General features: G+C 41.7%; 1 protein-coding gene across 1 annotated transcript in view; it reads left to right on the forward strand.

Moving 5' to 3' along the window:
* The window catches only part of LOC134528764 (protein eyes shut), a 113,536-nt gene that overhangs the window by 59,134 nt on the left and 40,101 nt on the right, over positions 1–14,301 (forward strand). Inside the window, exons 11-14 of the mRNA XM_063362469.1 lie at positions 645–796; positions 3,011–3,147; positions 5,140–5,385; positions 11,393–11,572. Coding sequence (XP_063218539.1) covers positions 645–796; positions 3,011–3,147; positions 5,140–5,385; positions 11,393–11,572 — 715 coding nt within the window. The remainder of the gene's footprint in view (positions 1–644; positions 797–3,010; positions 3,148–5,139; positions 5,386–11,392; positions 11,573–14,301) is intronic.

The raw sequence follows: 14,301 nt of genomic DNA on the forward strand, positions 1-14,301 counted from the left end.
GGCATCACAGTCGCTGCTGACCGTTTCAACCACACTGTGCACAACAGCGAAGTTCCCCTTGTTTCCAGTCGCGTTCCAACCACTATATAGTTCGCCAAATGATTCCACTTTGATCGGCTATGGAATTCCTCTTTTGCACTCATTGTGCCAAAATACCTTGAATATTCGTCGGTTGAGTTACTGTCAGTGCTCGGCGGGCGAGTTATCATATGAGCTTCCTCGACCGTACTGGACGACGGTTCCATTCCTTGGCTGGTTTCGTTTTAGTACCACACAGAGAAAAAAAAAGGTTTGTTTTAATCAAACAAATATTTTTTTATATATGGCAAAACAAATATTTACTTGGTGGAACAAAATATTTCGTTAGTTTAACCAAACTCGGTAAGTAACAAAAATAATTTGTTACACCTAACCAAATATACATTTGAGTTGAGAAAATCATTTTGTTGGGTCATCAGAATCTTTCCTACTACAAAATATTTGTTTGAATTAACAAAGTATATTTATTTCGCCATATATAAAGAAGTATTTTGTTGAGTCAAACAAACCTTTCTCTCAGTGCAGGATGGTGATTGCACGCGGCACAGGATGTTTGAGACACGTGTCGTTGCGGTGCCGTGAGCGCTGAGCTGTCTGTGCCGCAGGTGAACAACGAGACGCGGCGCATCGTGAAGGACGCGGTGGACGGCCGCGGGGTGACGGAGTGCGCCTCGCTCGCCTGCCTGTCCGGCCCGTGCCACGGCGCTGCCACCTGCGTGGAGGCCGGCGACCGCTGGCTGTGCCTGTGTCCCGCCGGGTGAGCGGCCGTCGACCGCGCGTGCTCTCGATCAAGTGGCTGTCATTTTAAAAATATTATATCTTAATACATTTCAATGAAAGTTCTAATTACACTATAATAACGATAATATTTTGCTCATTAATGTTTTATTGCGATTTGGTATTTCGGAAAACAGCCAGAAACCTAAATCAGTATTCTGGACTCGGGTTCAGACTAATCTGACTCCAATATGCTTAACCAGTGCCACGACTCGCTCATTGTAGGGTGTGATAGCTGTGCAATGATGATGATGATTGGTGTTTTGGTTATGGATGACTGATAGTATGCTGGTTATCCCTGATACAAAACTGACCATAACTGCATTGAGACCAAAAAGGTGATCTAGGGATAAGGTTATTTGATTATTCTGTGGTTTGACATCATCTACCTCAATGCTGAAGCTAAGAGAATAACACCTTGAACTCAGCCGGGAATCAAATGTGGTAATGTTGGCCTCCACTCTGACTTAGTAGCACCAAGTGATCTAACTCCGATGCAGCAGAGTCCATATAATGTACTCATATGTAAAAATTGTCTGTAAATTAATCAAATTAATTGCATGTATTTTTTGTTCATTACCTAAAAGGGTAGAAACCAGTGACACCATAATACAAGCCGAAGAAGTCCAAAACAAATGAGATTATTATTAATTGCATATAAACGTCGTGACAGCCTGAACCAATTGGTATATCTTCTTGCACGTTGGTTGAAGCTTAAATAAATAACCTAAGGAAAGTAATCTTTATGAATAGAGCTACGGCGCACTTTAGGTGCCTTTCAGTCCAAATGTAATATGAAATGCTCTTAAGCGGCCAAGTGTAATTGCGAGGGTGAAACGATAGCAACCAGAGGAAATCGTCGATGCTTGTCGACGTTCATCTCGTCTCCCTCATCGTGAACATCCGAACTCTGATCCAACGGAGTTTGATCTCAGGTAACTGTTTCGGAAGACCAGCCAGGCACTAATATTTCAGGAGGAGAACATTTGTGTTTCGAAGCTGGAAACACTCTAGTACAGATAATTCCAGGTCACTCATGAATCAGAAGCAATATTAATTATGTAGCTGATTAAAATGGGGCAATTACATTAGCGTTTAAAACCGGCTTATGTTTCAATCATAATTATTTTTTTACTAAATTATATATTGTAAATGGCATATTATTATAACCATTAATGCAAGACTTGTAACCAATCTACTGAGTTTGAAAACTTTCGTGACCACTCATCCATGACCTGTTAGTGGCTTTTGGTTCCAGTACGGTTTTTAGCAAGCATATAAAAAGAGTATTGAGGTATATTGTTATTACCTTTTAAATTTCGGAATTAAACTATTCAGAAACGTGCTCTATGAGTTGCTTCGAACTTAATGTGATTTAAGAAGAGATATTTTCTTTCATGTAGTTAAGTTAAAATATCGTAGAAACTCGTAAACTTTAGTGGTAGCATCATCTCTGTTATTATTCTTTTGAAGGAGATTATCGCAGCAATCGCTGAATTTTGTACTTATGGCAGAAAATTTTAACGGATTTTAAGTCGCGTCACTGTGTAGGGAGGCTAGCCAGGTACTAACACTTCAGCAGCCAAATGAATTGGTTAATTGGAAAAGGCTATATATACCGCCTTCATATGAAATTGGTCAGGATAACAGTTTCAAAGGATCTGTGCTCTGGCTACTGCATATTGGAAGGGTACAGAAGCCATCTAGAAATGGAATGTTAGTCTTCTTCATGAGGGTGTGTTCATACAATCAGGGGCGTAGACAGGGGGGGGGGGGTTTAGGGGTTCAAACCCCCCTCTTAGCACCAAATCTTTAGCCTAATTAATTTCTTATTCATCACTCAAACAAATTTCATATTAAAATTAATAAAATTTTTACCATTACAATATTTAAATTTAAGTACCGAAAACTGCTAAAATAGCACTATTTTACACCTTAAAATCCAAATTTTCCCGCGGGAGGACCCCCGGACCCCCCGCTTTAATACGGGGGGGGGGGGCGCCCCATGCTTCTTAACACCCCCTATACACAAATCCTGGCTACGCCACTGCATACAATAAACTGAATTAATTTTTTAAAAAGGTGAAAATGTGGCCTTTTCCGACAGACCTATTGAAATGCCGTAGTTCCCCGACTGGGTCGACGTCGCTGCCGACGAGGAGTGGACCCGAGCACGCGCCTGCCTTGTCCGCAGGTTCGTCGGCGAGACGTGCGAGCGCTCCGTGTGCCTCAACAACCCGTGCCTGTTCGGGGCCACGTGCGTGCCCTACCCGGGCAGCGGCTTCCTCTGCCTGTGTCCGCTGGGCAAGCACGGCGTCTTCTGCGAGAACGGTACGCGAGGCTGACGGCTGTGTTGGGGGAGGTCCTAGACGTCTGTAAGGTCTCTGCCCGTGTGCCTCACGGCAGGCTGACCATCCCTGGAGGCTAGCTTTTTTGGATTCTCAGCCATAATCGTGACGATATCAGATTCTGCATGGATTTCGTCATTGCATTCCGCTATACGGAATCGAAGTGACGTCACAACTCTTTTTTCCTGATCCCGGGAAGGTAATTAATTATACACAAGTGGAAAAATACCCGATCCGAATCTGGAATCCAACCTGACATCAACGGTCGAAGCTTACTGCTTCTACTCTGTATAATTCACAACTTCCTCGAGAAAAAAATAATTTTAAAACAATTTTGTCTCTCAAAAAAATTTCTGCGACAGTCTAAAATATATAATTTTATTTAAATATATTATGTGAAAGGAATTTGTAGCTGTGATATTTTTCAACATTTCTTTTAAAATGGTTTTGTGGATAACTTAATAGACCCGAGCTTAAAAACTGAGATGGCAACCTCCACCAGACGTCAACAAGATGGCGGACTCAAGATGGCTGCCATGACGTCATACTGGCTGGTGTAATATCTGCCTTGGTATAAGTGGTGGTCAGTCTGCCGGTGGCTTCCGTGGAGGAAGGATCAATCGCCATTTTTAATAGAATGATCTCGCCGGGTTCGAACCGAGGACTCCATGATAATTTTAAATAAAAATTTAACTAAGTATTTTTTTAATCAATTAAAATTTTTTTCCCGCATTTCTAAGTTTAAATTTACGGGTTTTCAAATGGCGAACTATTTTTGAAATGGTGGGAAGTTTTTTATTAAACTTTTATTAAGTAATTTTTTAATAATTAAATTTTTCCCGATTTTCTACCATAATATTTACAGATTTTCAAGATGGCGGGCATAATGAAAAGTGAAACATTTATAGAATCCTAGATGGTGGCCGTAACGAAAAGTAGGTACAACGATGGCATAATACACATCCAAAATTGTGTGCATTACGAAAAGTGCATACTTCTAGAATCCAAGATGGCGGGCGTAAAGAAAAGTATAATATTCTAGAATCCAAGATGGCGGGAGAATCAAAAAATGCAACGTTAAAGTAAACCATGTTTTTAGATTTTAAAATTTTTTTCTGAAATTTTGGTTAAAAATTAAAGATTTAGTATTTACGGTCAAGGTAATGGTCATGGCCTCGGCGACTTAGGGAGGCTTGTCGATGGATAATTTAGGTCTTTTTTTTAGTAATTTGGTTTCTTTCGAAGGAAAATATGTTTTAAGGCATTTCGAACTTTAAAATTTTGAATTTTTGAGGGGGAAAATTGGGAAATTTTCCCTAAAAACAGGAATTTTTCTCTCGAAATAGGTTAATTTCTAGAAATATTGAGGAATGGTTGAAATATTTTGATGAAATCAAAAATCAGCTCAAACTTAAGGTTTAGCATGCAATACAGTGGGCTATCTTATGTACTAAATGTTCATGAGTTAGACATATTGATAGTACATTTCATTAACTACATTGCTGTGTTTTCTACGACATGTTTACACTTTTCTACCAAACCAATAAATCGCTCAGAATTAAGACCAGAATATGGCTTCCTCGCAGAATAGTATGTCACGTTTGACAGCATAGGGCAGAAAATTAAGCTTAAAATGAACATGATGTGGCCATGAATGCTTTACTACATAGATACTGCGTAAAAACACTTAATGCCAGCTGATGGTCTGTTAAGAGTTTGCGGGACACCTAAAACAATGGCACAAATTTTGTATTTTCATTGTGGAATCAGTTTTTAGGATGTTCATATTTTTTTTGGCAGTGACGTGTTTAACAACAGAAATTCTAATTCATACTTAAAGCACAACTATCTAGCAATTTACGCAATGTCTTGGGTGTTGCAATATAGTGATGGCGAGGTATAAAATGGTTGCAACTTAGACACAGTTCCAAAACTCCATGCTAGATTCATTTAAGCGGGTTGCCATTGTTGGCAGATCTGGAGATCGGCCAGCCATCATTCTTCTCGACGGTGGGCGGGCTGTCCTCGTATGCAGCCTACCCCCTGCCGGGCGCCATCCACAAGAGCATGGAACTGCGCTTCCGCTTCTCGCCCGCCACCACCGAGCAGGTAGCGCTCATGGTGTTCGTGGGGCAGGAGGGAGCTCACGACTCACGCTCCGATCATCTGGCCGTCAGCTTCATCAAGGGCTACGTGGTGCTCACCTGGAACCTCGGATCAGGTAACAACCTAGGTACCTACAGATGTCTTCTTTCTCTCTCACTTAATCTCACGCAGTCTCATAGACTAGAGCATTCCGACCACCATGCCATCAGCTTCATCAAGGGCTATGTGGTGCTCACCTGGAACCTCATATCAGGTAACAACCTAGGTACCTACAGATGTCTTCTTTCTATCTCACTTAATCTCACGCAGTCTCATAGACTAGAGCATTCCGACCACCATGCCATCAGCTTCATCAAGGGCTATGTGGTGCTCACTTGGAACCTCGTATCAGGTAACAACCTAGGTACCTACAGATGTCTTCTTTCTATCTCACTTAATCTCACGCAGTCTCATAGACTAGAGCATTCCGACCACCATGGCATCAGCTTCATCAAGGGCTACGTGGTGCTCACCTGGAACCTCGGATCAGGTAACAACCTAGGTACCTACACATGTCTTATTTCTCTCTCACTTAATCTCACGCAGTCTCATAGACTAGAGCATTCCGACCACCATGCCATCAGCTTCATCAAGGGCTATGTGGTGCTCACCTGGAACCTCATATCAGGTAACAACCTAGGTACCTACAGATGTCTTCTTTCTATCTCACTTAATCTCACGCAGTCTCATAGACTAGAGCATTCCGACCACCATGCCATCAGCTTCATCAAGGGCTATGTGGTGCTCACCTGGAACCTCGTATCAGGTAACAACCTAGGTACCTACAGATGTCTTCTTTCTATCTCACTTAATCTCACGCAGTCTCATAGACTAGAGCATTCCGACCACCATGGCATCAGCTTCATCAAGGGCTACGTGGTGCTCACCTGGAACCTCGGATCAGGTAACAACCTAGGTACCTACACATGTCTTATTTCTCTCTCACTTAATCTCACGCAGTCTCATAGACTAGAGCATTCCGACCACCTTGCCATCAGCTTCATCAAGGGCTACGTGGTGCTTACCTGGAACCTCGGATCAGGTACCAACCTAGGTGCCTACACATGTCTTCTTTCTCTCTCACTTAATCTCACGCAGTCTCATAGACTAGAGCATTCCGACCACCTTGCCATCAGCTTCATCAAGGGCTACATGGTGCTCACCTGGAACCTCGGATCAGGTAACAACCTAGGTACCTACACATGTCTTCTTTCTCTCTCACTTAATCTCACGCAGTCTCATAGACTAGAGCATTCCGACCACCATGCCATCAGCTTCATCAAGGGCTACATGGTGCTCACATGGAACCTCGGATCAGGTAACAACCTAGGTACCTACACATGTCTTCTTTCTCTCTCATTTAATCTCACGCAGTCTCATAGACTAGAGCATTCCGACCACCTTGCCATCAGCTTCATCAAGGGCTACATGGTGCTCACCTGGAACCTCGGATCAGGTACCAACATAGGTGCCTACAGATGTCTTCTTTCTCTCTCACTTAATCTCACGCAGTCTCATAGACTAGAGCATTCCGACCACCTTGCCATCAGCTTCATCAAGGGCTACATGGTGCTCACCTGGAACCTCGGATCAGGTAACAACCTAGGTACCTACACATGTCTTTTTTCTCTCTCACTTAATCTCACGCAGTCTCATAGACTAGAGCATTCCGACCACCATGCCATCAGCTTCATCAAGGGCTACGTGGTGCTCACCTGGAACCTCGGATCAGGTAACAACCTATGTACCTACAGATGTCTTCTTTCTCTCTCACTTAATCTCACACAGTCTCATAGACTAGAGCATTCCGACCACCTTGCCATCAGCTTCATCAAGGGCTACATGGTGCTCACATGGAACATTTAATAGGTAACAATCTAGGTACCTACAGATGTCTTCTTTATCTCTCACTTAATCTCATGTAGTCTCATAGACTAGAGCATTCCGACCACCTTGCCATCAGATTTATCAAGGGCTACGTGGTGCTCACCTGGAACCTCGGATCAGGTAACAACCTAGGTACCTATAGATGTCTTCTTTCTCTCTCACTTAATCTCACGCAGTCTCATAGACTAGAGCATTCCGACCACCTCGCCATCAGATTCATCAAGCCCTATGCGTTGCTCACGGGGTACCTCATATCAGATACCAACATATCTCCCCTTACTCTCAATTAAATTTATGCAATCGTGAAGACTTGTGCACCAGCCCCGTTGCCATCAGATTCATTAAAGACTACGTGGTGCTCACTTGGAGCATCAGATCAGGTTACAACCCAGTTACCTACAGCTGTTTTCCTTTTCGCTCATTTATTCTTATTCAGTTGTGTAGACTCACGCACCAACCGTCTGGTTGTCACCTTCATCAAGGGCTGCATGATGCTAATCTGGATATACGTGTAACCCCATTCTTTGTTGGAGAACCTAAGCAAACCACTTGTATCCAGCTGGGAATAGGGCAAACATAAACTGGGTGATAGTTTACTCGACTATCTAACCTACTGTAATAACAGTGAAGCTATGGGTAACTCACAAAAATAATACAGAAGAAAACTCTTCGAAGCATGTAGGTATATGATAAAAGCAGAGTATAAAATTATCCAAAAGTAAACACATTATTCGGATAATCTAAATTTATTAGGTAAATGCAAAAAAAACGTTCGCTGGTACCAGAGTGGTATCCCTTTCAATATAAATGGCTAAATTTAACAGCAATGGCGCAGTGGATTCATAAATATTAGCTAAAGAAAATAAATTATCTGCAAAAATTAATTACCTCAAGGATATCGTAAGGCCAGTTTGTAATAATATTACTTAATCGATTACTTGGCAAAGCCACATGATAAAGATTGTTATAAATACGTAAAGTTTCTATAATCTGGCTGTCAGACTCATGAAGAGATATATGATGCTCACCTAAAACCTCGAATATAATAATAATAATAATAATAATAATAATAATAATAATAATCAAGGTACCTACAGTTGTCTTCTTTCCTTTCACTTAATCTTTAAACAAATAGTCTCATAGGCTAACTCTCCGACCACCTTGCCGTAAGTTTCATCAAGGGCTACATGGTTCTTACCTAAAACCTCGGATCAGGTAACAACTTAGGTACCTACAGTTTTCTTCCTTTTCACTCATATACTCTCATTCAGTCGTGTAAAGTCGCATTCCAACCTTCAAGATGTTATCTTCATCAAGGGCTATGTGGTACTCACATGTAATCTCGATCAGGTAACAACTTAGGTACTTACAGCTTTCTTACTTTACTCGCCACATACTCGTATACAGTCTTGTAGACTAGCGCTCCAACCACATGGCCATCATCTTCATCAAGAGCTATGTGGTGCTCACATAAAACCTCTGAATAGGTAAAACCTCTTTCTTCTCTCACTTACTCTTAAACAGTCCTATGGAGTAGTGCTCCACCTACCTGGCCATCAGATTCAGCAAGTACTGCATGGTGAACACATGGAACCTCAGATAAGGTACAACCTAGGTACCTACAGATGACTTCCTTCTCTCACTTACTCTTATACAGTTGTGTAGACAAGCGCTCCAACCACATGACCATCATCTTCATTAAGGGCTATGTGGTGCTCACATGAAACCTTGAATTAGGTGAAACCTAGGTACTTGCATATGTCTTCCTTCTCTCACTTACTCTTATAGAGTCCTGTAGAATAGAACTAAACCCACCTGGCCATCAGCTTAATCAGGTTCTACTTGATGCACACATTAAACCTCGGATTAGGTACAATTAAGTACTTACATATTATTTACTATGCTCACTTGTTCTTATACAAACATGTAGACTAGCGCTATGTCCACATGGCCATCAGCTTCATCAAAAGCCAAGCAGTGCTCACATGGAACCTCAGATTAGGGAACAATATGGGTACCTAAAGATGACTTCTTTTTCATATAATTATTCTTATCACTCCCACAGACCAGGATTTCAACCATCTGGCAGTCATACTCATCAAGAGATATGATTTTCATCTGAAACCTCGGAAAAGATAATAATCAATGTACCTACACATGTCTTCTTTCTCTCTAACTTACACTTATACAATCTCATATGCTAACACTCTGACAACCTCGCCGTAATAGTCATCAAGTGCTATGTGGTTCTACCTGAAATCTCGGATCATGTAAAAGCCTAGGTACGTACAGATTTCTTCATTTTCTCTCACTTATTCTAATTCAGTCGCGTAGAATCGCGCACCAAAACTTTGGTTGTCTCCTTCATCAAAGGCTACGTGTTGCTCACGTGTAACCTCAGATCAGGTAACATTTTAGGTACCTTCAGCTTTCTTCCTTTTCTGTCACTCTGATTCAGTCATGTAGAATCTCAAACCAACTCGCCGGTTGTCATCTTCATCAAGGGCTACGTGTTTCTCACATGTAACCTCAGATCAGGTAACATTTTAGGTACCTTCAGCTTTCTTCCTTTTCTGTCACTCTAATTCAGTCATGTAGAATCTCAAGCCAACTCGCTGGTTGTCATCTTCATCAAGGGCTACATGATCCTCACCTGGAACCTCGGATAAGGTAACATTCCAGGTTCCTACAGCTTTTTAACATTTTTCTCACGTACTCTTTAGAAGTCTTGTAGAATATCGTACCAACCCCTTGGCCTTCAACTCATCAATGGCTATGTGATGCTCATTTGGAACCTCAGCGCAGATATCAACCTATATAGCTGCAGCTTGCGTCCTTTTCTATTATGTACTCATACATTGTTGTAGAATAGCGCATCAAACCTCTGGTTGTCAACTTCATCAAAGACAATGTGGTATTCGCCTGGAATCTCGGATCAGGAAAAAAACTCTCTTTTCTCTTTCAATAACCCTTATACACTCGTTTAGACTGGCGCTCAAACCACATGGCCGTCATATTCATTAAGGGCTATGTGGTGTTCACATAAAACCTAGGTACCTACATATGTCTTCCTTCCCCTCTTACTTACTCGTAAACAGTCTCCTGGGCTAACAGTCTGAACACCTGGTCGTCAGAATCATCATGGGCTATGTTATCCTCACCTGAAATTTCGGATCAGGTAGCATCATAGGTACCTACCTGCTGATTTATTCTTTCTCTTTCAACTACAGTTGAGAATCGAATATCCGAAATAATTCAGGATTGGGAGTACAATGTAGATAAAATAAATAACAAAAAATTATATACTCTAGGCTCTTCCTGACTTTTGAAGTTGGTTAAATTTTTTCAATGTATTATTTTACTATTTTATGTGATACTTTAATGTAAATGCGTTTTTTTAACTTTAGTATTACACTAAAAAATGTAAAACGGCCTTTTACATTGCAATTATTTGTAAAAAAAAAATTAAAGATCGATCTCTTGTTAACTGAAAACTCTCTGGTGATTCGTTATACCTAGAGACTGGAAAAATTCGCGCTTTGGATGACCTCTAGGATAGATTCCAAAATCCCTATACACACTCGGGCAAATGCCACCTGCTCATTGGCTATATTGACTCGTGACACCTGTCAACTGAGAAGCTTGCGATTCGATACTTTTTTTGGTTGAAGGTTTTTCATCGGCTCAAAGTCCTTCAGATGAACTGTGAGCCAATCAGAGAAGCAATGTAAAGGTACAGTTGTTTGGATTCTATAATATCGTGAAATGAATCCGCGAATTTTTCCGGTCTCTAGTTATACCTAGGGGCATGCAGATTTCGCGAAAATATCTGAACACATATTAGACTGCAACAAGGTATACCCGCGCCTGTGGTTTCTTCCTTGTGATTGGCGGCCGTCTGTGAGAGACGTCGTTGCCTTATTTGACCGAGCCACTCAGGACGCGTTTGCTTCCGCACTGAATCATTGAGATTGGCATTGTTACAATCGATACGTACCTGGAAGAAACTCACCCAATCACGAAACACAGACGATGCTACAGTGTTTTAACTTTCATCTAGTCCCGAAATCTTTTCGCGAAATCGTCATGCCCCTAGTTATACCCCCACATTCCCGTGATGAAGACATTCTAAGCTGGGAAGTTCGCCGCACTGCGGCTGTTGCTGTGCTTGACGGCGAGGCGGTGCTGCCCGACAGGTCCGCGCAGGATCTTCACCCCTCGACCCGTGGCGCGGCGCACCGGCGACCGGCCGCACTCGGTGCGCCTGGGCCGCTCGGGCCAGTCGGCGTGGCTGCTGGTCGACAACCTGGGCAACGTGAGCGGCCGCTCCCCGGGCCGCCTGTCGCAGCTCAACGCCCGCTCCGTGCTCTACCTGGGTCAGTTCACGTGTGTGCCTACTTGGGAAACCAATGAGTCCTTCGTTCTCCCGGGAATGCGGGCTCGCCACCCAGGGGCGAAGCCAGGGGGGGGGGGGGGTTAGGGGTTCAAACCCCCTCCCCCTTAGCACCAAATCTTTAATTAATTTCTTATTCATCACTCAAACAAAATTCATTTTAAAATTTTTACCATTACAATATTTAAATTTAAGTACCGAAAACTGCTAAAATAGCACTATTTTACACCTTAAAATCCAAATTTTCCCGGGGGAGGACCCCCCGACCCCCCGCTTTAATACGGGGGGGGGACATTCTTCTTTACACCCCCCATACACAAATCCTGTCTACGCCACTGTCGCCACCCAAGGAGCTGTGGTGATCGAGCCAAATAATGAGCGTGAGAATTTCGTTTTCGAATGTTGGTTAAACTAGTGAAACATTGGTAATAAAACAATTTTTTTTTTGTATTTTACCATACCATCACGTAAATTGAAAGTTCAGCACGGACATTTAAGGTTCAAACTAATATTTTCTAGAACAGTCAGTTTCAAACAAACTTGTAAACACTGATGGCTGCCGTGTATGAGCTGAGCCTGCCAGGGTGGCTCCAGGACACGGCAATCGCCCAGCGCACCGCATCGCTGCTTTTCAGTTTTATTTACGATATTATTGTGAACACATCTTAGCTACCGGTGTGCAGGCATTTGGTAGGTGTACATTCGTAAAATTGGAACAGAAGTTGATGAACGGAAATGTGTAATAAAGATGGTGGACGCGCGTGTAGCAACACAAAACCCGTACATAGTCGATTTCTTAAACATAAGGGAAAATACGAAACGTATTGTTGTGCCAAACGAAACTTTATGATAGTGTAACTACTCTGGAATATATTTGGTAAACTAAAGTAATAATAGTAAAAAAAGTAATGGCATGTTTTAAAATACCTAAAAATATAATACATATGTCCCGTTCAAATTCCCCAGAGGCTTAGGAGTCGGCCTCCGTAGCGTAGTCGGCAACGCACCGGGTTACGGTGTAGGGATACTGGGTTCGAATCCCGGGTAAGACATAGATGTAATTTGTGTTGTCTTAATACGTCAACAACCACAACTGCAATTGCACAATTACTCGGGGTGACACATAAAAATACAACATTAAGGGGGGTGATGTTGGCAAACTGATGACTGTCAAATCTTGCCAGTATGCCACCCATCTTTAAAAATTAAAAAAAAGTAGTACGCAGTAGAGCGTACGTTTGGTAATATCAATGGGGCATGGTTAAAATCGCGTTCTCAGGAAAGTTTTGTAAACTTTATTAATAGCATTATAATATGATTATATTTTACTAGCTGCCCGACCCGGCTTCGCACGGCTATACTAATGGGAAAAAAATTAAGCCACATCTCCCATTTACAGTAATGGTAAATAAAAAAAATTCAGTGAAAATTTATTACAATGCTGTATAATGTACCGGAGAGAAAATGAATAGCACCGATGGTTTCCCGACTCGTGCACGCAACGTACAACTGATGTACCCGTACTTCGCTACGGCAGTCTACAGGCAGATCACTCTTGCGCCGCTCATTATACATGCCCCTCCTTGTGGGTACGCCACTGCCGCGCGATGCCCGTTGCCATGGAGACGCAGAAGGCATGAACAATGCAAAATCCTGTTCTCATGCAGACAAAGTACCCTCTGTTGCCTGGTTTTAACCACCCATGGGATCTAATTTTCGGAAAATGTCATCCTGCGTAACATAAGGAACATTACTATGAAGTTTCAAGTCTGTAAAATATATATACTTGAAAAAAAGGGCAATTTTTGATATTTAAAGTACCCGCATAATTTCAACGGTGATGAGGACTGCACTAACAATGAAATAGTCATTGCCATAGAGACGAATGAAGCATCAACAAAGCAACAGCCGTTGCCATGGTGATTTTCTACCAAAAACTGGAAATTTTTTATATATTACGCCCCCGAAACTCCCCTTGGGATCGGATTTCCGCAGAATCCGTCTACATCACAAAACGGAGATCCGGAGTCCCAGAACGGAGGTCCGGAGTCCCAGACGGCAATCCTCAGTTATAAGCTCTATGGTACCGAAACAATTTGCTATGCATCTACGTTTCCTGAAGGGGTGAATTTGACTTCCGTTTAAATGCATCACAAAATGAGTAACTATGCTAAATTTCAAGTCAATCGGGTGTATAGTTTTAGAGATCTCGTGATGAGTGAGTCAGTGAGTGGTATTTCGCTTATATATATATATATATATATATATATATATATATATATATATATAGACACACACAAGTCCTTGTCAGAATTGTAACGGGAGAGGAAAATTATTGATGGTCCGAAAAATGAAAATTAATCAAAAATAATAAAAATAATTCTAGTAAAAGAAAAAAACAAATTAAACACATAGAGAGGAAAAAAAACAATAGTTTAGGTTTGCGATTTAAAGTGATAAAAAGTATTTAAATACTAATTGAACTCTTATGAGGGTACTGATTGCTTCATTGTTAATATCACACGGGTGTTTTTTACTTGTATGCGAAAATTAAGAATGATAAGGCATCTAGTGCGTGGCAACAATGTTAATAGGCAATAGGAAATAAACTTCTAGCGCCTGCAGCATTGTCAACACACACTTCGTACGTGTACTGCATGTTGTATCTAACCCCCTCCAACGCATTTGATTCTAAATTGGACTTTTAGTAAG

The sequence above is a fragment of the Bacillus rossius genome, chromosome 1 (genome assembly GCF_032445375.1).
Source record: "Bacillus rossius redtenbacheri isolate Brsri chromosome 1, Brsri_v3, whole genome shotgun sequence".
Classification (NCBI taxonomy): domain Eukaryota; kingdom Metazoa; phylum Arthropoda; class Insecta; order Phasmatodea; family Bacillidae; genus Bacillus; species Bacillus rossius.